Source organism: Amphiprion ocellaris, chromosome 12 (genome assembly GCF_022539595.1).
Source record: "Amphiprion ocellaris isolate individual 3 ecotype Okinawa chromosome 12, ASM2253959v1, whole genome shotgun sequence".
Taxonomy (NCBI): domain Eukaryota; kingdom Metazoa; phylum Chordata; class Actinopteri; family Pomacentridae; genus Amphiprion; species Amphiprion ocellaris.
The window spans coordinates 26,945,429-26,972,480 of record NC_072777.1 but is presented as its reverse complement, the minus strand read 5'-3'; the positions used below and the strand labels follow the sequence as shown (position 1 = coordinate 26,972,480).

The 27,052-nt window shown below is 37.5% G+C and overlaps 1 protein-coding gene across 1 annotated transcript in view; it reads left to right on the top strand.

Moving 5' to 3' along the window:
- Window positions 1–554: 554 nt before the first annotated feature.
- The window catches only part of stum (stum, mechanosensory transduction mediator homolog), a 32,167-nt gene continuing 5,669 nt past the window's right edge, over window positions 555–27,052 (top strand). Inside the window, exons 1-2 of the mRNA XM_055016104.1 lie at window positions 555–1,361; window positions 22,545–24,780. Of these exons, the coding sequence (XP_054872079.1) occupies window positions 1,151–1,361; window positions 22,545–22,927 (594 nt within the window). The 5' untranslated portion in view covers window positions 555–1,150 and the 3' untranslated portion in view covers window positions 22,928–24,780. The remainder of the gene's footprint in view (window positions 1,362–22,544; window positions 24,781–27,052) is intronic.

The following is a 27,052-nucleotide window of genomic DNA, read 5'->3' as shown; positions in this document are numbered from 1 at the left end:
GCAACAAAAACAAGCACAAAATGAAAAAAACTAAGGCACCAAAAGACAAAAAAGAGATGACAACTGAGACACTGAGAGGAAAATCCAACTACTGGATCAATAAAATAGATGCAGCATGACTCAAAAACAAAAAACAAAGGAGCAAGTTGTTGGAAGATACATCCAGCATGGTGAAACAGCTTTCTACAGCTGATGACCAAAGTAAATTAATGTACATGTTGATTATCTCTTCTGTTAAAAATTGCATGAAAGATAAATGTTTTTTTTTTTTAGATAGACATTTCTGAGTCGTGCTGTTTCCACAGAGGTGCTAGACTTTAAGTTGCAGTGAAAAAAATTAGAATAAAATGGCGCGAAAAAAAAATGCCCAGAGACTGCTTGGAATTCTGAGGATTTCATGAGAGTTTCATGGAATTAATCCTTCATCTCATTGACATGTTTCATTCAAATGCACAGCTTGTTGAATCAGTGCACTGTTCCTTTAAATGGAGGAGAGAGACAGAAGAGGAGATGTAGTAGAAAAAGGGGGGTTGGTTGTTGTTTCCACTTTCTCTTCTCCGACTCGGAGAGGTGAGAGTGTTGGGCTGAGAGGGATTTTACTCCAAGAGAGAACGAATAATAAAGACGCAAAAACTTGAGAGGAAATTCCGGAAAAGAGCTGCACATCTTTCTAGGATTTTTCTGGAGACATTTCTAACAAATTTAAGGAGGAATCATACATAATTCAGGCTTCCTTAAGAGCATGTTGGCAACAAATGGCAAACATCACTGACCTCTGACTACGAGGCTATTTTGAAAGGATTTAACTGAGGAATATTCTTGCCTGCACAGATGTGAGGGGACTTTCTCACAGGAATTCTTGAACATCTGCAACTGAAATTTACTTTAAAGCAACAGATTATTCCTCAAAAAGTCTGAACATCTTTCAAATTGACAAAAAATATAGGAATATTTCTTTATCATTTAATTGCGATAGTCAAATATTTGTGGTTATTCTGACATAAATTTGCACTACTTTCACGTATTCGTGAGTCGGATACGATCAATCACTATTGATTATTGGTCCACGGTAGACTAAAGAACTGCCGAATCAGTGACAATCAATCAGCCAGATTCCTGATTATTTACAGGCTGAGGTTGAGATTTAAGGATGGCTCAGAAAGAAGCAGGAACCCAGCAGGGCAGAGTTAAAACTGAGGACAATGTGGGGGCCAAAGCCGTGGCTGGAGGCCTGACAGGGGGCGGAGGAGTGGTGGTGGAGGTCCGGGAGAAGAAGGGACCCCTGAGGGCTGCGATACCCACAATGCCTTTCCCTCTGGCGGTCATCTGTCTCTTCCTGAACACCTTCATACCTGGGCTAGGTGAGCACACCTTTTTTCTCTTCTTTGCATCTGATTTTATTACATTTTTTTTTTTTGTTTATGTGATTTGGCTGATTGCTGTTTTTGTTTCAAGTGCAAGAAAAAACAAACGCCCAAGCAGGGAGGGGGAAAGAGAGGTTGAAAATAGTGCAACAAGACACTGAGGGGTTGTAATTGGGCGGTGGTGAGGCGGTGGTGAGGTGCAAACAGGTCAGCAAAATGGCAAGACGTGCAAACATGAGGCTGAAAAATCGGATAAATAAGACCGTAGATTGGAAAGTGGCTGCAGGAAAAGTTTGCAGGAGCTGATTAGGTTGGAAAAAACCCTCATGGGGGTGTTTCTAGGAGCTGTTTTTACCGTAAAAGCCTGCATGTGTTTGTGTATCTGAGTGTTTTCAGTGTGTCAGACCCCATTCGCACCTCGAGTTAAAATAAGAGTATCAGGGTGTAAAACACACTCAGGCTGCCAGGTGTAAATGTCAGAGCTGCAGGTAGAAATGTCATCTTCATTACAGGAAACAAGACTGGGGCCAAAAGGATGATTTTGAAATGATTATACTAAATATTTCTATTGCATTTTAACATTTAAATAAACAGAGTGCTGCTTTCTCTTCTGTGTTGTGCTACATTCTTGCTAATGGTCCAATCTATAGTAAAATAAGACAGAAAGACAGATAAAAAAAAGAGCAAAAAAAAAGGCAAATAAATTTTAAAAAATATCATAAGTAAGAAAAACAAAGCTGATAGAACTGCACAGTTATTTTATTTACAATACAAGGCAAACGCTTTGACTTCTCATTCAATATTTTTTCTACATTTTTACTATATTCTACATTGTGGATACATACTGAAGACATACAGTCTATGAAGCAAGATATATGGAATTATGTAGCAAACAAACAATTGTAAAATAACTCTAAATATGTTTTATATCTTAGATTCCTCAAAGTAGCCACTCAGTGAACTTCATAAGGTAGTCACCTCAAATGGTTTTCACTTGGCAGGTGTTCCTTGTTAAGGTTAATTTGTGGAATTTCTTTGCTTCTTAATGGGGTTGGGATCATCAGTTGTGTTGTGTAGAAGTCAGGTTGGTACACAGTTGACAGCCCTATTTGACAACTGTTAGAATCCATATTATGGCAAGAACCAGTCAGCAAAGTAAAGAGAGACAACAAGCCATTATTACTTTAAGAACTGAAGGTCAGTCAATCCAGAAAATTGCAAAAACTTTGAATGTATCACCAAGTGCAGTCACAAAAACCGTCAAGTGCTACAACGAAACTGGTTCACATGAGGACCACCCCAGGAAAGGAAGACCAAGAGTCACCTCTGCTGCTGAGGATAAGTTCATCTGAGTCTCCAGCCTCAGAAATTGCAAGTTAACAGCAGCTCAAATTAGAGTCCAGATAAATGCCACACAGAGTTCTAGTAGCAGACACATCTCTACATCAACCGTTCAGAGGAGACTGAACCAATCAGGCCTTTATGGTCCAATAGCTGCTAAGAAACCACTACTAAGGAAAAGCAACAAGCAGAACAGACTTGTTTGGGCCAAGAAACACAAGGAATGGACATTAGACCAGTGGAAATCTGTGCTTTGGTCTGATGAGCCCAAATTTGAGATCTTTGGTTCCACCTGAAGTGTCCTTGTGCAATGCAGAAAAGGTGAATGGATGTTTTCTACATGATGGTTCCCACCGTGAAGCATGGAGGAGGAGGTGTGATGGTGCGGGGGTGCTTTGCTGGTGACACTGTTGGGGATTTATTCCAAACTGAAGACACACTGAACCAGCATGGCTACTACAGCATCCTGCAGCGACATGACATCCCATCCGGTTGGCGTTTAGTTGGACCATCATTTATTCTTCAACAGGACAATGACCCCAAACACACCTCCAGGCTGTGGAAGGGCTGTTTGACCAAGAAGGAGAGTGATGGAGTGCTGCATCAGATGACCTGGCCTCCACAGTCACCTGACCTAAACCCAATCCAGATGGTTTGGATGAAGAGAATGAAGGCAAAAGGGCAAACAAATGCTCAGCATCTCTGGGAACTCCTTCAAAACTGTTAGAAAACCATTTCAGGTTCTACCTCACGAAGCTCATGGAGAGAATGCCAAGAATGTACAAAGCTGTAATCAAAGCAAAGGGTGGCTATTTTGAAGAATCTAAAATATAAAACGTTTTGACTTATTCACACTTTTTTGTTTACTACATAATTCCATATGTGTTTATTCATAATTTTGATGCCTTCAGTGAGAATCTACAATGTAAATAGTCATGAAAATAAAGAAAAACCCTTAAATGAGAAGGTGTGTGTAAATTTTGGCTGGTAGTGTACTTTGATTATTATGATTATTCATTCATTTTAGAGGCCTTTTTTTTGTACTTTCACATTTAAATATCAACAGTTTTCAGTTCCATGTTGGGCTACATTCCTGTTAATGTGCAAATCTGCCTCAACGTAAGACAAACTTTGAAAAAGTACCATAGATTGAGAAAAAAAAAGAATATTGTCATAATCATGCTTATTTTTAATCAATGTTGAAAAATACATTAATTATCATGAATATTCTTTGATTTGAGGGGCTGCTTTCACTTCCATGTTGTGTTATATTCTTGCTAAATGTGCAAATCTGCATCACAATAATCTTAACCAGAATTCAGGGCATCTCAAACAGGCTAAATATAAATTAAATTGAACTCAAAACGTTCCTTTGATTAATATCTGCTTGTTTGTTGATGCTACAGTTTACAGATGTTCCGTAAATGTTTCACATGCATCAGTAGAAGCTGCTAGTCATCTGTGCACAGAGAAGCTTCTAGTCTTCACTCAGTTTCTGCAGCAAAAACACAAAAAGAAAATGTTCCTGACATATGAACAAAGGTGGAACATTTTGCCTGCAGTGTTCCATGAATGTTCAAGAGATGTTGTTGAGGGAATATTTTATAGAATAATGTTCTGTAAAATATTCCCTCAATGTTTCATGATAAAGGAAAAACTTTCTTGAACCAACCATTTTCCAGATGTTATTCAGGTCTCAGCATTTTTTTTTTTTTTTAGACAGAACATTACATAACGTTCCTGTAATGTCATTTTATAATTCAATTCAATTCAATTCAATTTTATTTATATAGCGCCAATTACAGTCAAATTGTCTCGAGACGCTTTACAGAACCCATATGCCTGACCCCCAGAGCAAGCCAAAAGGCGACAGTGGCAAGGAAAACACCCTTTTAACAGGGAAAAAAACCTCGAGCAGAACCCGGCTCTAATGTGGGGGGACCCATCTGCCTGCTGGCCGGGCGGGTTGAGAGGGACAGAAGAGGTAGAAAGGTAGAGATAGAGGGATAGAAGTAGAGGGGTAGAGGTAGAGATAGAGGGATACAGATAGAGGGGTAGAGATAGAGAGGTGGGGGGGTGGGACACAAGGACCATAAAACACAGCCACACATCTGAAGCATCCAGCATCCAGCTCTGGGACCAGGGACACTCGGAGAAAGGACACAGAAAGAAACAGAGTGAATGTAATGCAATAATGGTATATGTAGTAAATACATAGGTAGTTAGAGAAGGGCTCAGTGCATCAAGAGAGGTTCCCCAGCAGCCTAGGCCTATAGCAGCATAACTAGGGGCAAACTAAAGGGACGTCAAGAGGGGAAGTCAGTTGTGCAAATGAAAACACCAGCATACCCCGTCAGGGTCCCCCAGTCAGCCCTAACTATAAGCTTTGTCGAAAAGGAAGGTTTTAAGCCTGGTCTTAAAAATAGAGAGGGTGTCCGCCTCCCGAACCCAAACTGGGAGCTGATTCCACAGGAGAGGTGCCTGATAACTGAAGGCTCTGCCTCCCATTCTACTTTTAGAGATTCTAGGAACAACAAGTAAGCCTGCAGTTTGAGAGCGAAGAGTTCTGCTAGGATAATATGGTACTATCAGGTCTTTAAGATATGATGGAGATTGGTTGTTAAGAGCTTTATATGTCAGAAGAAGGATTTTGAATTCTATTCTAGATTTAACAGGAAGCCAATGAAGAGAAACCAATATAGGAGAAATATGATCTCTCTTGCTAACTCCCGTCAGTACTCTGGCTGCAGCATTTTGGATCAGCTGTAGATGTTTCAGAGAGCTATTGGGACAACCTGATAATAAGGAATTACAGTAGTCAAGCCTAGAAGTAACAAATGCATGGACTAGTTTTTCTGCATCACTCTGAGACAGGATGTTCCTGATTTTCACAATATTTCTCAGGTGGAAAAAGGAAGTCCTACAGATTTGTTTTATGTGCGAGTTAAAGGACATGTCCTGGTCAAAGATAACACCGAGGTTCCTCACAGTAGTACTGGAGGCCAATGTAATGCCATCCAGAGTAACTATATGCTTTGAAAGCAATTCTCTAAGATGTTTGGGGCCAAATACAATGACTTCAGTCTTGTCTGAATTTAGTAGTAAGAAATTATAGGTCATCCAGGTCTTTATGTCCTTAAGACAATCTTGCAGTCTAGCTAGCTGATTAGTTTCATTTGGCTTCATAGATAAATACAATTGAGTGTCGTCAGCATAACAATGGAAATTAATACAGTGCTTCCTAATAATGTTGCCTAAGGGAAGCATGTATAATGTGAACAGTATTGGTCCTAAGACAGAACCCTGAGGAACTCCATGATTAACCCTAGTATGCTCAGAAGAGTCATTGTTGACATGCACAAACTGGAACCTGTCTGATAAGTAGGATTTAAACCAGTCCAGTGCTGTCCCTTTAATGCCAATAGAATGTTCTAGTCGCTGTAATAAAAGTTTGTGGTCGATTGTATCGAATGCTGCACTAAGGTCCAATAAAATAAGTATAGAGACCAGTCCATTATCTGACGCTATGAGAAGGTCATTAGTAACTTTCACCAGAGCTGTTTCTGTGCTATGATGCACTCTGAAGCCTGACTGAAACTCTTCAAACAAGCTATTCCTTTGTAAATGTTCACATAATTGATTTGCAACTGTTCTTTCCAGAATTTTGGAGAGAAATGGGAGGTTGGAAATTGGTCTATAGTTGGCTAAAACATCTGGATCTAGAGTGGGCTTTTTAAGTAAAGGTTTGATTACAGCAACCTTAAAAGCCTGTGGTACATAACCTGTTACTAGAGAGAGATTAATCAGATCTAACATTGAGGAATTAATTAAAGGTAAAGCCTCCTTGAACAGTCTAGTTGGGATAGGATCTAAAAGACATGTTGATGGTTTGGATGTAGAAACTATTGAAATGAGTTCAGAGAGATGTATGGGGGTGAAAAATTCTGAATATCCATCTGGTCTTACAGCCAATTCTAAAGTATCTGTACTCGATGATACATCTGTGACATTTGCAGGAAGGGCCAGAGTAATTTTTTCTCTAATCGTAATAATTTTATTTGTAAAGAAGCTCATGAAGTTGTTACTGCTCAAAGCTAAAGGAATACAAGGTTCAACAGAGCTCTGACTCTTTGTCAGCCTGGCTACAGTGCTGAAAAGAAACCTGGGGTTGTTCTTGTTTTCCTCTATTAGAGATGAATAATATGTTGTCCTGGCATTACGAAGAGCTTTTTTATAAATTACTAGACTATTTTTCCAAGCTACATAAACTTCCTCTAAATTAGTGGAATACCACTTCCTTTCCAGCTTTCGGGAGGCCTGCTTTAAAGTCCGCAGCTGGGAATTATACCAAGGAGCAGGTCCTCTCTGAGATAGAACTTTCTTTTTTACAGGTGCAACACTATCAAGTGCTGTACGCAGTGAGGCTGCAGCATTATTAACAATATAATCCACTTCTGTGGGGGTAAAATTATAATATTTCCCTTCCATTATATCAGTAAGTGGTGCTGGACTAAATAGAGAGGGTATTATTTCCTTAAATTTAGTCACCGAATTGTGAGACAGACATCTACTGTAGTGATATTTATTCTTAACTCCTATACAATCTATTGTTGTAAATTGAAATGTTATCATAAAATGGTCAGAAAGAAGAGGGTTCCGGGGAAATACTGTTAACTGTTTGATTTCTATGCCATAAGTCAGAACGAGGTCAAGGGTATGATTAAAACTATGAGTTGGTTTATTTACATGTTGAGAAAACCCAATTGAGTCTAATATTGAATTAAAAGCAGTCGTAAGGCTGTCACTGTCCACGTCAACATGAATGTTGAAGTCACCCACAATAATGACTTTATCTGAGCTGAGCACTAAATCAGATAAAAAGTCTGAGAATTGAGATAAAAACTCAGAGTAAGGAGCAGGAGGACGATATACAACAACAAATAAAACTGGTTTCTGAGCTTTTAAATCTGGATGAGAGAGACTGAGAGTAAGATTTTCAAATGAACTGTAACTAGGTTTAGGTCTCTGGTTCATTTTTAAGCTAGAGAGGTAAATTGCTGCCACTCCTCCTCCTCTGCCTGTGATTCGAGGAACGTGACAGTTAGTATGACTAGTAGGAGTTGATTCATTTAGACTAACATATTCTTCCTGCTGCAACCAGGTTTCAGTCAAACAGAACAAATCAATCTGGTTATCAGTTATCAAATCATTTACTAACAGAGATTTAGACGAGAGAGATCTAATATTTAACAGACCACATTTAATTGTCCTGTTTCTTCGCTCAGTTGAAATAGTGGTATTAATTTTAATTAGATTTTTATGGTTACTATGTCTTTTGTTTATTTTTGATTTGCTTAATTTATTGAATTTTGGTGGTCGGGGGACAGACACAGTCTCAATAAAGCTAACTGAATTACTGGAGGGTGACAGCTGAGAGGAAACTGCAGAGAGGTGTGGAAGACTACAACTCTGCATCCTGGTCTGAACTCTGGGTTGTCATGCTTTAGGAGTTCTAATAAAATCAGCCATATTTCTAGAAATGAGAGCTGCACCAGCCAAAGTGGGATGGATGCCGTCTCTCCTAATCAGACCAGGTTTTCCCCAGAAAGAGCTCCAATTGTCTATAAAGCCAACGTCGTTTGCAGTACACCACGTAGACGACCAGCGGCGAAACGATGCCATACGGCTAAACATGTCATCGCTTGTCAGATCAGGCAGGGGTCCAGAGAAAACTACGGAGTCCGACATGGTTTTGGCAAAGTTACACACCGATGCCACACTAACTTTGGTGACCTCCGATTGGCGTAACCGGGTGTCATTACCGCCGACATGAATAACAATCTTACTGTATTTACGATTATCTTTAGCCAGCAGTTTCAAATTTGCTTCTATGTCGCCCGCTCTGGCTCCTGGGAGGCATTTTACTACGGTCGCTGGTGTCGCTAGCTTCACGTTTCTGACTACGGAGCTGCCAATGATCAGAGTTGGTTTCTCAGCGGGTGTGTCATTGAGTGGGGAAAAACGATTAGAAACGTGAAGCGGTTTGTGGTGTGCCGGGACAGCGGGCTTGAACTTAGGACTACGTTTCCTACGAACTGTCACCCAGCTACCCTGACTTCCCGGCTGCTCGGGAGCTGCTAGGGGACAGCTAGCAGAAGCTACACTAGCAGCTATATTATTGCGGTCCGCACCGGCTAAGGGAGCCTGGCTAACAGCTAGCGGGGTGTTTTCCATGGTGCGGAGCCGCGCTTCCAATTCAGAGAGCCTCGCCTCCAAAGCTACAAACAGACTGCATTTATTACAGGTATCGTTATCACTAAAGGAGGCAGAGGAGTAACTAAACATGTGACACACTGAGCAGGAAAGAGAAGGAGAAGAAGAGGGAGAAGCCATGCTAACTGCTAAGTGCTAGGCTAGCGGACAGAGATAACAGATTAACTTAGAATTAAGTACTGAGAGGGTGCGTGAAGAAAACGAGTGTATGTTACGATTCAAATATTACCGCTACACACAGATTTAATGAATATCAAATTAGATGGAGTGGATAAGCTACAACAGTCACAGAACACAACATAAGCTACAACAGTCACAGAACACAACACAGCGCTACAACAGGAAGTGACGCAATACGCTCACCGTAACGTCAGACGTCAGCAGATCAGTTCAGCCCAGGATCGAAGTGAGGTATAACATTCTACCTTTCTCATACAAGACGTTTCTACAATGAAGTCAAACTGTGATATATTAACAGTGGTGAAACACTCTGGCTGCAATGTTCTCACAGTGTTGCTGAGGGAACTTTATGGAATCTATAAGACGTTCCACAGTTACATAATAACAGAGGAAGAACGTTCTTAGTGGAACAGTCAGTTTTGAGAACTTTAGAGCATAGCGGTCTAACAATGTTACTACCAAATGTTTTCAGAACATCTTTAGTTAACCTACTTTTTGAAGAAAATTTCCCCTTCAAAAACACTTGAATTTTGAAGGACTTTCTTAGAACGTTTTTGAAGCAAAACAGTTTTTGGAACAGTTTTGGAACGTTCTTAGACCAGCATTCAGAAAACATTTCCAGAGGCTATTGAGGCCTGAGATGTCAGAATATTCAGGATGTTGTGAATATAACATTTGGCAAATAATTTAGGAAAATTTTTAGGTTGCCTTTAGAGAAATGTATTCTGTCTTTGATGAGAACATTTTGGGACCTAAAAGAAAATGTCTGATTGAAAATATTAGCAGAGGTTTCTAAGAACATTTTTAGAGGATCAACTTGACAACTTGGCAGATTTAGTTCTCCATCAGTCTACTGTTTTAAACTTACAGTAGAAGTTCCACTTTTCAGCTCAGCTGGAGGTTTACTATAACTGACAAATCCCGTTAATCACATTCCAGGTGAAACGTGAAAACAACGTTCATTTCTTCATTAAAGGAAAAAGATTTTACGTTTTGCTCTAACCAAATGACAGATTTTGCACCAGATCTCCTGAATTAAACATGAAAAAACAGAAAAAACGATGTCTGGACACATGTTCTAATGGTCAATTATTACAATTAAACCATATAAAACCTCAAAAACTGTTGAAGTGAATAAATAGTTTTTAATTCAGGAGTGAGTTTCAAAAGCCTTCTATTCATTAAATCTGGTAATACAGTGACTGCAAACATTCAACACAACCCTCAGAGCTTAAAAATAATCTTGAAATGTACCCATATGTGACACTTTTTCTTGCTTTTTAAGATTTAAAGAATATTATGTAAAAAAAAAACAAACAAAAAAAACCGATCAAATTACCTAAAAATATGGTTAATGTTAGTCTTTATTATCCTTGAAAGGTAATTTGAGCAGACTTAATTCTGCAGAAAGGTGCTTGTATCATTTGGGTTTTATTACATAATTTATGTTTAAAAAAAGTGCTGTAAATCTAGTAATTCAAGTTTCAAATTGTAAGAACTTGCTGCTAATTTTAGGTCATATCAAGTGTGATGAGTTTCATGTAACTTTACATAAAAATGTTGTAAATCTGATGGATCTTTAATGCAAAAAATTTATAGATTTATCATTGTTATAAAAAATGTGAAACTACTGTTATTAAATGCAAATTTATGATTATATTTACAATAATAAACCATCATATTTTGTAAATCATGTTTTACATGCAAGTTTACATACATTTTTTTTATATTTGGCAGATTTTTGATGCTGAAAAAAATATGTTCACCTTGAAAATTAATTAATGGATTTAATTAAGATTTGAATAAATTTAAAATTACTGTTATAGTGAGAATAATGAGGTTTTACATGTAAGTTTACATGAAAAACTTGTGTATCTTACTTAAAAAAAACTTATTTATCATCATATATGTAAATTCAGTTTATTTTTGCTATTTAATATTTTTGTATTTCAGAAATGCTGTAAATACCTAAAATGGAGAAAAACAATCTGTAAAATTGCATTTTTTCTATAGTGTAACCAGTAACACACAAACTTTATCTTTTATTGTTCTCCATCTTTTTGTGTTTTCATTCAAATGTTCTTTCTCCATTGAGTTTATGTATTATTGGTTGCCGTTTATAATCCTATGGCAGTTTGCTTTAACTCCTGTTGTTTTAAATGTGCTGTGTGACTGAATATGGCTTGACAAACAAACATCCACTGATGTGGATCCTCACTGTGCACATAAAGTCACTTTCATGCACATATACATAGATCCATATTAGGTCTGTTATTCACTAATTAGTCCAATTAATTCAACAGCAGCAGGACATACAATAATAACATGAAGTGGGGAAAAAAAAATGAAACCCAGTAAACCCACTGACTCAGATGTTTCCTTCTGAAGGAATGATGGAGGCTGACGTTTCCATAGCGATCAGACTCCGATCCATCACCAGATAACCTCTGATGTGTCCTCTCCGCCCCTCAGCTCTCATCTGTTAACCACAACTCTCTGGAGACACGTTTGTCCTTTTCACATCCAAAATCTGCACCACACTTTTCCTCACCATCTATTTGCTGCAACATTCCTTCCATAAATGTCGAATATTACTGGAATAAAAACGATAAAACGGGGTCAAGACAACATGTTGCCACTTGCCACCGAGTTTTTTCCTGTACGCTTTAAGGCATCACTCCATCTAACCGTGTGTGTGTGTGTGTACAGCGCCTTGACATTTCATTGAATAGCCACGGCCAGTTGCCATGACGACGCCGGCTGAGGCGAACACAATGCATGTACGAGTGTGTTGCTGCCGTTCGGCTCTAATTGACCGAGACGGAAAACAGCGACTCGTTCTGTTCAACCTGCAGCCAAAATAACATTTAGAAACGTGTCATTGAGTTCAGACAAGAGCCAGAACTCATGAACACATTCAGGGATCAGGATTGTTAAATTGCAACCTGCACACAAGTCTCATTCTGCAAAATCACAGCGAGAAACAACCTGTCTTTCACTTCCACGTTATGTTGCATTCTAGTGAACGTACGAATCTGCATCTAAATAATCTTAACCTGAATTTAGAGCATCTCCGAGAACATAAATATGAATGACTATAAAAATGGACCCAAAACATTTCACTGGCTAAAATCTGCTTATTTCTAGACACTGCAGTTTACAGATGTTCCCTAAACGCCTCACATGCATCAGGAAATACTGGCTAGGCACATGTGCACCGAGAACCTTCTAGTCTGCATTTAGTTTCTGCAGCAAAAAGACCAAAAATTTGTTTAAAATGGGTGAAATATGGTGTTCTAATGTCAGTTTACACAAGTCATGGGGTTCAGAATTGTTCTACTATAACTTGCACACTGCTTTTTTTTTCCTGAAAGAACTTGCTTCTCTGTTTACTGTTTTTGAGCCATGCTGCATTTATTTTATCGATTCACGAGGTTTGATTTTCTTCTCAGTTTTGCTTGTCTGTTTTGTGTCTTTTTTGTCTTTTCATGTCTTGTTTTTCCTTGCTTTCGGAGTTGTTTTTGTCGTTTTGTGTGTCGTTGTGGTCACTTTGTCCCCTCATACTGTAGATATTGAACTCTTTCCATGTTTCCAGCCTCTACAGACTTTTTCTCTCTACTCTGCTCAGCTGTAGAAAGGTTTCACAATGCTGGATGTATATTCCAACAACTTGCTGCTCTGTTTATTGTTTTTGAGCCATGCTGCATTTATAGGATTGATCCAGTAAGTTGGACGGTCTTATCGTCTCCTCTCTGCTCTGTGGAAACACTGCCTACAGTTCAAGTGAAAACATGATTTTGTTGGTTGCAGCTTAGTCGGTCATGACAGATTTTTTTTATTGTCATTGCACATTCCCATACAATGAAAATTCGTTTGACAGCTCTCCTTGTCACAGCAACATATTTAGTGTAATAAAATAGACATAAAATATAAATAATAAAAAGAAATAAAAACAGTAAGATAAATGGACAAGACTAAAAAGCACAGTGATAATGTATAATGTGCAGAGAATTTGCAGAATTTTAGGTTTTTCACAGAATCTGGCAAAAATGTGTGTTTTTTGGGCAAATTTTGGCATAAATGAATGAAATAAACATAAACATGAAAAAAAATTTGGCAAACATCACACTTTTTAGCTTATTTTTGGTTAATTTTACAGATAAATGAAGAAAGTTTAAAATCTGGTGATTCTTTCTGTTTTATAGTGTCTGGCTCTGATAAATGGTGTACAAATGGTTACCTTTCAGCAAATACTTGGAGAATACAGTGATTTTTGATTAAATATCACAATTTTAAGCTTAGATTTTTAACATGTTTCATTGAAGAACTGCAAGAAAACTGAATATCCATCCATCTATCTATCCATACCTTTGTGTGTTTTTGCTGTTTTTTGTTGATAAATGGTGTCATTTTGGGGATTATTTTTTGGAGACAAAACTTGCTGGCAGATTTTGGGATTAAATTTGCAGAAAAATTGAAGTGTAAAAACTGTTCTGAAGAAACTGCTGACACTTTCAAGACAATTTGTGGGCATAAAAATCTGACTTTCCTGTTTTCTGACAGTTCAGATGTTACACTTCACACATTTAAGAGGTTTAGGTGTGTGTGTGTGTTTTTGCAATGAGGGAATCATATTAAATCTGATTAATCTAAAACACATGATTTACGCACATTTTCATATCGGGTCAGTGTTAGAAATCACCTCTTTTGTGACTAAACTGACATCCTCTCTCTCACAGGAGAGCAAGTTTCAGTTCTTTTGCATGTTTTGCAGACTGTTGCTGCAACAAAAACAGTCAAAGTCTATCAGCAGCAACAGAAGCTTTCAGCAGCATAAACCGAATGAAGGGCTGCAAACGATAGCATACTTAATGTGAGCTGCAGTAAGAGGATCAGAAGGTGAGGAGCTTTGACACCAAGAACCACAGTGGATATATGATTTAGCTTTCAGAGGTCACATGTTTTTCTGCACATGTATGTCGATATGTGACACTGGAGACACTGAGTCATGTTTACCTCTGAATAGCTCAGTGTGCATGTTCTACATGGACGACGTGGTTTACTTCTGCTAAAATTAGCCGTGCTAGTCTCTCTCACTCTGTTTTCTTTGCAGCAGTGAACTAGAAACATTTTCCAATAATGCAGCTGTAGAAGCTGTGTTTAAGTTGATTACTGTTTACATGATTTATTGATTTTTCTGCATTTGTGTTTGCAAGCGTGCACTCTACAGTTAGCGAAGTCGATGTCCTATAAGCTGTGGATGATTATCTGGAACACGACAATAAAAAAAAAAAAACCTAAGGTCACTAAAACAACTGCATCCTCACAGTTTTTACTACATTTAGTTAGCAATAAATGCTCAGCAACGGTGAACTCTATCTGGAAAGCGGGCTGCAAGTCTGAAACACTGCACTAAAAAAAAAATTAGAAATTAAAATGAGGGTTAAAGAAAAACTCCAAACTTCAGTTTTTCACCATTTAATGGGCTGTGAAATGATACTTGAGGATTTTGTGAGGTTTTCAGTTTTGTGAAAGGTGAAGCCTTAAATCTGCAGTTCTTCTAGCAACCAGGAGGGGGCGACTCTTCTGGTTATAAAAAGAAGCCTTTTTGATCAGAAAATGAGCCTCCTTCTCACTTGATTTATTACCTCAGCAAACATTTTCCTGATGAGTTTATGATTTCATTCACTAGTTTCAAGTCTCCTTCAATACAGAATGATGTTAATTTTGTAAATTATTGTTATATTTACAGGAAAATAGACGATAAATTAGGGTAAGTTTAAGGGTGGGTAAGAGATAGCGTTCAGTCAGATTCGCTCTCACAAATAGTTTGTGTTGTTGATTTACACTAAAGCATGTAAACATATTCTAGTAGACCTGTAAATATGTAGAATATGGGGGCTCTTTACACAAACATAAGAATATGAAACAGGTATGAAATGTATGCATCGATCAAAAAGAAGGATCATAAATAAACTCATAAAAATCAATTTCTTAAAAATATAAATACTGTGTATAATTGAGTTACATTAAAGCATTAAAATATATTCTAGTTGACATTAAAATAAATCTATAAAGGTTTAAATGTGCAGAATATGGAGTAATTAAACAAACACAGGCACATGAAACAGAGATGAAATTGCCCCTTGATAGAAAAGAATGATCAAAAATAAACTCTTAACATCTATTTTTTTTCCAAAATATATTGTGTGTATAGTTTCTGTACATAAAAACATCTAAATATATTCCATAAGACCCCAAAATACAATTATAAACCTATAAATGAGGATCCTGTGGGCTCTTTAAACCCTTATTTTCCCTTTCTGCATGTGAGGAAAGACCTCAATCTGTAAATGATTTTCCTGAAGCCAAAGAAAGTCTCTATTGTTGAGGCTCAAAAACACAAAAGCCAAAAGGAGAGGAACTTCTTCAGTGAATACTTCTTTCCTTCTAATCCAACAATGTGCTGGTGGCTTTGGGTTTGTTTAAAAGCATCTTTCACTGAGATGCTGAGCAACAAAAGCAAATCCATCCTTTTTGTGCTTGACTAATTTTACTACACGTAATCAGATTACTTTAGGAATTAACTGCTTCTCCTTTTATTTTCCTTCTTCTTTCTCTCTGTCGCTGTGTTGTTTCTCCCCTTTATATCCGCCTCTGACACTCTTACACTCCATCATTAACCTCCCACACTGGCAGTGGGAGCTTCGCAGAGTTCTTAGTGTAATTATAGTAATTAGCCTGGGTAATATCCACATGAAACACGCTCACAATGTTCCACATGCGACACACGAACCATTCCAGGGCTTTTCACACACCGAGGATTGTTGGAGGAGATTTCTCTGGCGGAGAATTCAAAGGTTTATTATCAAAACCTGATTGTTGGAGCAGAGAACTGTTGAACAGTTGCTGCCAACGTTCAGTTTATTTTCCTAGAAGTTTGCTTTGTTCTGTTCAGTCTAAAACAATTCCACATTTTCTCTGCTTTGATATTTTCCTGTATTGTGAATTTGATCTCACATAAAGAGGCAGGTTTGAAGCCACAGCAATAATAAAAGCAGACTCTTCTCTGCAACAACCACAGATCACACATACTTTTCCTCCGCTGGTTACATTAGAGCTGAAGTGATGAGATGATTCATCAATCTGACACTAAATTAACCCCAAGCACTTTCAGGGTGGCTTGTTTCTCACTGCAATATAAAGTCCTGCACCTCAGTGGAAACAGAACAACCATGAAGAAGGAGAGAGAACTCAGAAATGTCTTTTGTGCAGAATGACACAGTTAGAATCACACAAATCATAGACAATAAGACAGAAAGTCGAAAAGAACCTGGAATTACTCCAAATACCAACAGCTGTTACCAACACTGGATAGAATGGAGGCTTCACATATTATAGATCTGTAACTATTTCCATGTTCTTCTGCAGACTTTTTCTCTCTACTCTGCTCATCAGCTGTAGAAAGATGTTTCACCATGTTGGATGTGTCATCGTTTTGTGTCTCTTTTTTGTAATGTCTCATTGGTGTCATTTTGTGCCTTGTTTTTGTTGCTTTCTGTCTTGTCTTTATCACTTTGTGTGTCATTTGTGTCATTTTGTCTTGTCATTTCGCGTGTTGTTTTTGTTGCTTTCTGTGTTGTGTCATTGTGTGTCATTTTTGTCATTTTGTGTCTTGTTTGTGTCATTTTGTGCCTTGTTTTGTTGCTTTCTGTGTTGCTTTTGTTGGTTTGTGTCCTGTTTTTTTTGTTTTGCATCTCTTTGTGGTCATTTTGTCTCCACATACTATAGCTATTTAACCATTTCCATGTGGAGAAAGATGTTTCACCATGCTGAATGTATCTTCCAGCAACTTGTTCCTTTGTTTACTGTTTTTGAGCCATCGATTAAAGTATATGACAGATTTTTTAACAATGAAAATATCTGGTTAGGTGACAGCATATAAACCAACCTATCGATCAGAGCAATTCTGACAAAAACACCACATTAGAATCAATGACTATCTTGAAAGCCAAAATACAAAATATTCATTGGTTTCATGAATATTTGTAGACTTTGGAGTGATGCGCATCACTTTAGTGAAAATGAATAATTATTAGATTCACTCTAAAAACTAATGTCTGGGCCAAACAACAAAAAAATTAAAAAGTCAAACAGTTTGCATTAATTGTTTTGAGTTTAGACAATGAAACAGAAATTATGTTTCACCCACAAACTACACTGAGTTTAAGAATTTAGCGTTGCCTCTACAGTCAAAGATATTTTTTAGTTACTACTTAAAGATACTATTGTGGTACCATTAAGTTTTTTAGTTGATTACTCATAATAAGTTGTTCCAACTAGTATTTCCACATTTGTAGTTGTGTTAAATTATTTATGAACACAAGTTTTTAGGATTGCAAGTTAAATATATAACTTGCTCAAGTTTTACGGAGACAAGGGAGGGGACTCGATAAAAAAAAATGTTGTTATAAAGACAGTTTCATGAAGTTACCTTAACTTTAATTCAGTTTGAAACCAACTAATGCAGAAATAAGAGTTTAAATGACACACAGAATGAAGGTGATGTGACATCAGCACAACCCATCAAAACGACGCTTTCAACTTCAAAAATTTATCTCAGTCAGTAAATGAATTAATCAGATTGTGCAGCTCTGGTGGACATACATGTTGATAACGCTGGCAGGCTCAGAAAGCATTCATTCCTTCCAAAAAACCCAAAATCTGACGGGAAACCAACTGTTCGGTGAACGCACCATGTGACCGCTACCTGACTGTGCCTGCAGGAAGCTGGATGTCACACAGAAAAACACTGAAAATCATGTAAATCTGGGTTTTTATTGCTGCCAAACTCAGATGGAAGTGATGCGTAAGCGTTCGCCAAGCAGCTTGCCGTCAGTCGCGGCTCATGTGTGGAGGTGGGCGAATCCACCGGCAGCCAGAGCATCTGCTGGTGGGCGTGGCCTCGGCGACCCCAAAAACCATCCGTCTGATCGGTTGGAATCTCATTTCATCCTGCTGCTGCTCTTTCTGCAACCAGAGGCTTTAAAATGAACAACAAAAAAAACTACATACATGTCAGCTTTTTTCATGTTTATTTAAAGAGTTTCTTCCTATTCTGTTTGACTTTTGAAACCAGCCTCCAGATAAGGCTTCTAAAGGTAAATATTGTTGTTCTGGAGGCGTATCTGAGGTTCTGTAGTGGAATTCTTTATGTCAGAACTCTGATAATCTGACCTGAATGGAAACAGAGAGACTGAGAGCAGAAGTGATGGTAAACTAAAGTCAGCCTTGCTCTGGTTTTACCTTTATCCTCCGGAGATTTGAGCTGCTGTCTCCTCCCACCCCCCACCTGCTCTGCTGTTTGAAATCCTCCAATGTGACAAGAAATGAAGCGAGCAGAGAAAGAGGAGGCCAAGGCCACGGCGAGCACAACGCCCACCAGGCGTTTCATCTGTCGCGCTCGCAGCATTCAGCAGAGTATTTAGAAAGAGAGTCCAAATATCAGCTGATCGCCTGAATAATTTATGAAAGCGCTTCTTTCTTGGACTTAATGACTCAACGACTGAGAAAAAGCACCTCACATTCAGTTTTACAAAAGATATTTTAAACTCAATGAGACTTTTGTGAATAAATGTGAACACTGCAATAATCATAGAGACAGGCGGAGGTTTCATTCAACTCCTGTTGTGGCAAATTTATCAATAAAAACTGACGAAATACAGAATTCCATTAGGTTTATTTATACAGTCTGAATGAGGAAGCTATTTAATATAAGCTGGCATCTCTCACAAATGTTTAGAGTTAAAAATATGTTTAAATGTCCAAACTTCACACTCCTAGGTTAATTTGTAGTCATTTTCCAACTTTTCCTTGCACTTGGCAATCTGTATGGGACCTTGCATGATGCTATTTGTGCTTTTCTGTTCACTGATGCAGTTTTTGCCACGTGATGTTCCTGCTTACGGTATACATCAAGTTTCCTCTGAAAGAAAAAAAAAGTTTCCTCTGAAAGAAGCTAAGATCTGTCTCAGTGACCTGCAAGGAAGAAAGGCTGCAGATGATAACATTGCTGACATTAGTCACAATCTGCAAACCAATATGACATCACACTATAATCCTGTTCATAATAGCTAAGAAACTAAAGATAACAGTTTATAAAAGCAATGACTGCGATGATAAACAAGAAAAGCACTCAGAGAGCGCAGTACTCCACCAAGGTTGCTCAGTCGTACCATTTCCGATGGCTGAAATCCTGAAAAAAGTTGTGGCAGAAATCACAGCACCATTTAACATAGATGTACCCACAAAGAAAATGACTTTGCGCTGAGCACAGGTGTATGTTATACATGTGTATGTTATGTTTGGATGCCGAATCCAGTGACCTAAATATGTAACGGGCGGCTGGAATTGATGGGACTCAGAAACACGCCCACAATTTAATGAATTGTTCCTTCTATCATTTCGGACAGGTAAGTCCCCATAAGTCCGCAGCGGTCAATTTGTAGCAGGATTGCAATCATCTGACGTAGCATTCACTTGCCATCGTTACAGTGACACCGTGCTGCTATCTTGCAATGACACAGAAATCAAATTTGTGGATCCAGACTATAAGCTGAATCACTGCCTAAATCTAATGAGGTGGTCCTTGTGCCATTTCTGACCTTCCCTGGAAATTTCATCTAAATCCATTTGTCCGTTTTTGAGTAATGTTGTGCACAGACAGACAGATTAACAGAAGGACAAACGCATGACGATTGTCACATAACTCTGTCGCATTTCTTGGCAGAGTAATAACCCACCCAGACAGGACCACAACAAATGCTTTATTATGTTTAGACTTGATTAGCTAAAGAACCCCAAGATCATCCCTAATTGGCAAATATCAGACGTGTTCAGTTTTTTCGTTGGCAATCACTCAAAGACTCATCCCAGAAAATGTTCAGATACAGTACTGATGTTTTATTTCAAAACTAAATGTGCAATTCATGTAAAAATGCACAGTTAAAAACCTCACTGTCAATAATCCTGAGAAAGACTCTATATAACTATGCATGAAGTCAAAAATAAAACCTCAGCTGCTGTTAGTGAATCAGTGTGAGGCCAAACAAAGCCCCGTGAGCCGAAGATTTAAACACATCTGAGCATACCATTGATAAAACAAAGCTGCAGAGAGTCACAGTCACATTTAAATACTGCACATCTTATTCCCAAAGAGGCGTTGTCATGGAAACATGAAGTAATGAAATAGCACAATTTATGTGCCGAGACTTACAGATGTGTGTAACATTACAACACACACACACAACCAGAGCATTTACTGTACAGAGAACAGTTCCTGGAAGGTCTCCAGATATCAGATATTGGATTTCATTCAAGCAGTCGAGGATCCTGTTAGAGCAACAACAGGTCAACATCTGCGGGTTTTATCTCAGCTGCGAACAGAGTCGGCTGTAGATACAGAGCCAAGTGAGTTCACGGTCGACTTTAACTCTTTTATGAATGACCACGGTTCCTTTACTACATGTAAAGATGCATAAAAGTCAGCTGAGACTTTGTGTCGCTTCTCCTGTGTCTATTTGTCAAGGATCTGATACGCTGGTGCTGATTTATTGTCATTTGTTTGTAAATTTATGCAACAAAACGAAGCTAACGTAACCAGACACAACCTATTTAGCATGAATAGCTGTTAAACAACAGACATTCGTAAAGTATTAGCAGAGCAACATTAGGAAGGGTTCATGCTAAACATCTTTACAATAATTTGATGGATTCATATCACATTCTGTAGGCACCATTATGGTCCAATAAACACGTTATCAGAGATGTACCTATTTTTTCCTCTAGCAACACCGTGAAATTGATGTTTCTGATTCCTGATATCTACAGCACAAGATTCAGGACTTTATCAGCCTCTTAAATGACTGTTAGTTATTTTACACATAGATATGGGAAGTATAGGGACCCTCCTGCACATTCTAGTAAGACCAGACGGTGCATTTTCATCCACAGTTGAAAATTCTTGCCATCTTTCCAATAAGTACATGAAAAACCTCTGTGGAAATGTACGAAATAGAGTTTTGTAAGAAGAACCCAACCTATGATCCTGTAATTAAACTAGCCAAGTCATTTTTGGTCCTAAATTGCCACAAAAATTGCCAGTAAACAGCTAAAGAAAACAAAAAAGTAGAAAACTAAACTTATGTTAGACAAACATGAAAATAATGGTACCAGATGGAAGATTTCTGCTGCTTTCACCAACCTATGAATTCCAGTGTTGTACTTTTTGTAAGCACGAGGGTCTAAATGATGTAAATTTCATTGTCTTCTTAAGTGCTCGACAGTCCTCTTTATGCAGCCTAAAATTTGACTCCAGACAGCAACTAGGCTGCTAGTAGTGCTCAGCAGTAGTCAGACTTAATTCCAGATGATTTTACACTCGTAAGTTATATTTTGCTACTTTGTGAAGCACTTTGCAACTTGGATTTTGAAAAGTGCTGATTCTGTCATGGCAGAATATCACTCATATTCCCAGACAGATAGCAAACAAAAAAAGAGAGACCCAGCAGACTCGACTGAGGTTGAGTTGTTTACTGAATCTTCTTAGCCCTTTATATTATTGTAAAACTGCAACACAAATAAAAAAGGGCATGTCACAAATACATAAAATATGTAAACACTCTTTCCATACTCATCCTCACAGATTATAGGTCAGGTAACTATGATGACTTAAACGTGAACAAAATAAACACGCTATTTTGACAGGAAAATGCGATCACAGCAAGGTAAACATAACAAACACAGCAACAGCGATGTAAATTTACATATACATCATAAATGAGCACCTGCTGCTCGTTGAGGACAGTAACTGCAGAACGATCTGAGCTTTCATGTCAGAGTCTCCAAAATACCAGGAAAAGGCGCTAGATTTGTCGCTCGTCGCTTTAGACAAAAAAAAGTCACCAGGAGGCTTTGGAAAGCCGCCAGATTTAGCAAGAAAGTCGCCAAGTTGGCAACACTGATTGTATAAAGTAGTAAAACATCAGCTATATGTCCGTGGTGTCCGCTGTTTTCTACTCTCTGCAACCACAAGTCCACTTATTGTTCACTGTTGACACAGGCAGCCGTGCAGTGCACTCTAGCAGCTTTGTGATCAAGAGATGGGGCATCACATTTTTGCTGCTCGTCATTTGCATAAAATTCCCATCCAGGGTACTTTGTGCAAATTACAAGTGTCTGGTTGCCACTTGACACCTCTTGAAACTGTGTTGTCGGTCTAAAACGAAGACAGATTGAGCAGCCTGTGAAGCTCCAGTGTATTAATGTGTGTATTAATGTTTCAGTAATCTGTATTTCTGTGTTTTGTTTTTTTTTTCCATCCCTCAGGAACCTTCATCTCGGCCTTCACGGTTCTGTGTGGAGCTCGCAGCGAGCTCATCTCAGAACGAGGCGTCTGCTGCGTTTTCTGGCTCAACGTGGCTGCAGCCTTCATCCAGATCCTGACAGCAGTCATCATGGTCGGATGGATCATGAGCATTTTCTGGGGGATGGATATGGTCATCCTGGCAAGTCAGTGGCCGTCCAACTCTGTTTATCAGACTTGTTTTCTGTTCTCTCTCTCTTTTTCTATTTTGCTTTTGTCTGTCTTTTGTTTGACAGTTGATCCAGATGTGTTTGATGTTTCTTATATATGCCATTTAAGCTGCATCCAAACACATACCATATTTTTGTGTACAAAAACACTACATTTTAATCCACTAAAAATTTAATTATTTTACTGATATTTGTTATATGAAAGAAAAAATATGTTTTTTGTTAAATATGTAAAATTACAGGAAAAAAATATTTACATGCTCACAGTAAAGAAAAAAACATGAAATAATTGAATTTTAAAACTTTTTTAACTTTATATTTATATTTGTTTAGAATAAAATATTTTACATCTGACCACAGTTTTACAGATATTTGCTGCTATTTTACCATTTTTCTAAATTAATTTAATTGAGTGTTGCATAAATAAAGTCAAGATGAAAAATCTAATTTTACAAATAGTAATTCATTCTTTTTTCCCCACTGGATTTAAACAGAAAAAGATTATTTTACAGATATTAGCCATTATTTGAAAAGAAGTATAACAAGGATCGAAAATGGTACTTTTTTTTTATTTTACAGATTTTTTTTTCTCATTTTGTCCATTCACATCTTTAGTGTAAAATGAAACTATTTATCTGTATTTATATTTGCTAAAAAATCTATTATTATCTTACATGTATTTACACTTTTTTTGTTTTACGTCTCTTAAATGTTACAGCAGTTCATCATTTGTTAATGTATATTTTCAGTAACAAAACTGCAGGATTCTGCAGAAAAGTGTCTTGTTTAGTCGAATTTTGTTATGATTTTATGTGAAAAAAATTTTTTTTCATATAAATTTGTCACAATGTTGCTGGAAAACTACTGATTTAGTTTCTAATTGCAATAATCTACTGTCTATATTTGATCAGACTGAGTTTAAGATGAATTTTTACACAAAATTTTACTTCATTATCTTACATGTATTTGCACTTTTTTTCTTTTACGTCTCTTGAATGTTGCAGCAATCCAGCATTTGTTAGCATATTTTTTCAGTAGCAAAACCGCAGGATAACGTCGGATCTATCCTTCATGTTTTGCATTGCAAAGGATGCAATTTGCAGCTCTGGAACACAAAAAACTAGTTTAAAGGATTTTATACAGTCCCTGCAGAAGAAGCAGATTAAAGGAAGCAGCAGCAGAGGTAGATGCAGGAACAGAGATGGAGAAGTTCTGCCGCCTTCTCTGTCAGAAAGCAACATCTTTCTCTCTCCTGCGGTGTCGATGCATGAACAAACATAGCCATACATGCACGTGCACGGACACACACAGAGTCACCGTTGTCTCGTTGCAGCCTTTGAATCACCACCGCTGCCTCCTTTGTGTGCACGTCTGAGCGTGTGAGGTAATTGGCACCTGCAAGCCAAAGTGCGTCGCATGTGTGTAATGTGTGTGTGGTACAGTGTGTGTCGTGGTGTGGGAGTGAGCGCCCCCCGTTGTGTTTCTGTTCGCTGCTGCTCAGGCCTCGAGGCTTCATGTCTTCTTCTTCCGCTGCTGAAACCGACATTGCTGCTGTTGAATATTTACTCTGAAATCCCTGTTTGCTCAGAAGATCGATTATTATTCCGCCGTTTATCGGCTCAATGCATCACTCCGAGCTCGAATTCCTGCAATAAATCACTGCTGTATTCACCTCTAATGAGCCTATGTTGCATATAATCAGAGTATTATTTCTTCTTCCGTCTAATGATCTCAGTATCCTCTGCCTCCCACTGATCTGCCTCCATCTAATCACTGCTCCTCTCGTACATTATTCCTCCCCCGTCTCCTCTTCTTCTTCTGTACTTCTTACTCCCCCTCTCTTCCCTCCCCATCGATCCTGCAAACCAGGGTTGTGTTTCTGCAGCTGTCTTCATCTGATCATGTAATTTATCTGTATCAAAAGCGAGGTCACTTCATATTGTCGGGGAAAATGTGGTATTTGTGAAACTAACTGCCTCCTTCTCTTGTTTTTTCTCTCTGCTCGCCTCCATCGCCAAAGTTTCCGACGGTAGGTGTTTCTGTTCTCCTTCTCTTACTATCAACAGTCTCCCACTGAGCTGATAAAACTGTGGAGTGAGGCTTTGCTAAATTTAACGGAGATATGCAGGAAGCCAAAACAAATAACTTCCCAGGCTGACAAATGCTTATAGAAACATGAAGGTTCTCATGATCCTTCATCTGGGTCACTCAATAATCACAAAGTATGTTCGCTATTCTCACAAACCTCTTGAGTTCAACAATAAAAGTTCCATTCTGACCTCAGAAAAAGCAGTTTGACCCTAACAATTTCACCTACAGGACCTAAAACTAACTTTATCTACAAGTAGCACTACTGATTCATACAAAAAAACTGAAGAAAAGCCAGTTAAATCAGATTTCTTCGAGGTACAAAAAGGAGAATTTACAGAATGAATGTGTCGTTTTACTTTAAAAGAGTACACAAAGTGTTCAGAAGTGGTTTCACAGGACAAATCCCCTGTCACTACACTGTAAAAAAAATTAAAAACTGTAAAAATAGAAATATTCCAGCAGCTGGTGCACAGAAAGCAATGGAAAGTAACAACTGCATTAAAAATATGTAATTTTCCATAATTAAAATATAGTTTCTAACGTTAATTTTTACATTATGTGTTATTTTTTAGGCTTTTTAATGTTTAATGAGTGATATTTATACGTGTAAACTTTGACTGGCCTATAAATATGGTTAAATGATGTTATAATACAAATAAACAGACTTAACTGTGCAGAAAAGCGTCTTTATTAGTCGAGTTTTGTTATGATTGACTGAGGGAAAAAATTTCATATAAATTTGTCATAATGTTGCTCTAAAACTACTGATTCACTTTCTAACAATCTACTGTCTATATTTGATCATACTGAGTTTAAGATGAGTTTTTACTTAAACTTTTACTTAAAAATCTTTTTTGACAGCACTGTAATGTTAAAATACGTCCACCTCTATACTTAGGATTATAATTCCAGTAATTAATTATTAATTTTAGACCATATCACGCTAAAAGTGAGTTTGCACATATAACTGTATAAATATCTTGTATATTTGACAAATCTGTAATGTTAAAGTATGTGCACCTCTAAAATAAATGGATTTACCTCGGAAAAACTACAACCATGATTATTACACAAATACTTTTGATTGTCATTGTAATAATAAACAGTTTATTATAGACTATACCAAGTTTAATGTACGTTTTTACACGTCACATAACTTTATGTATAAATCATGTATATTTAACAGATGTTTAATATAAAAAGTATATAAACCTGTAAAGTGAATAGATTTACCTTTGAAAAAAAAGTAGAACTATGGTTATTAAGCAAATACTTGTGATTGGTAATTTCCATAATTAACTATTAATTTTAGATCATGTCAAGCTTGGTTTTAGTTTTTACATGTGACTATATAAAAATCTTGTATATTTTAGAGATCTTTAATGCTCTGAAACTATGCTCACGTTTAAACTGAATGGATTTATGCTATAAAATCAAAGTATTATAATTGCAATAAAAATTATTCATTTTAGATCATAAAGCTGAGACTTTTTGACTTTACACAAAAATGTATTTTCTATGACATTTTACATTAGATATGTAAATACACTGTCACTATTATATTGATATTTCATTTATTTAAAAAAAACCTGAAAAAGGTAAAATAAAAGGAAAAATTCAGTAAAACTACCTGTTCTTTATAGTTGCAAGCTATTCTTAGCTCCACCCAAGACGACTGTAATTGGTTTAAAGAAATATAAACATGGCTGAGCATTTTTTTCACCCTCTAGCAGAATATCAATGAGGTGCAGTCAGACCATTCTGCAGCAGAGATTCATGTAGATATGCAGAACAGACAAAGCTTGAACATGACTGAGTGGAAGCTGCTTCTTATTAGCAGCAGCACAGCAGGTCAGCTGCTTCTGAAGATCAGATCTAGAGAGAAAACTGGGGGCGTTTTAAAGCTGCTGTGAGTAGTGCTCTGAGTTAGAAAGTTTATAAATGACTGTAACATGAGACTAAACGGAGCCCCGACTCTGTGCATTTAATTACATCATGAAGTCAGAGAATAGATGGATAAATTGACATTCTACTGAATAGCTCAGTAGCTGTTTAGTAGTTTTAGGATTCCTTGCTCATGTTGGCTTAAAAATAGAGGGGGGATGTACAAATTTGACGCTGCTTTTACTTCAATTGGGTGGAACACGATTAAAAAAATTAATCCAACTAATTAGAGTATTTGTAATTAATTAATTACGATTAGTCACATT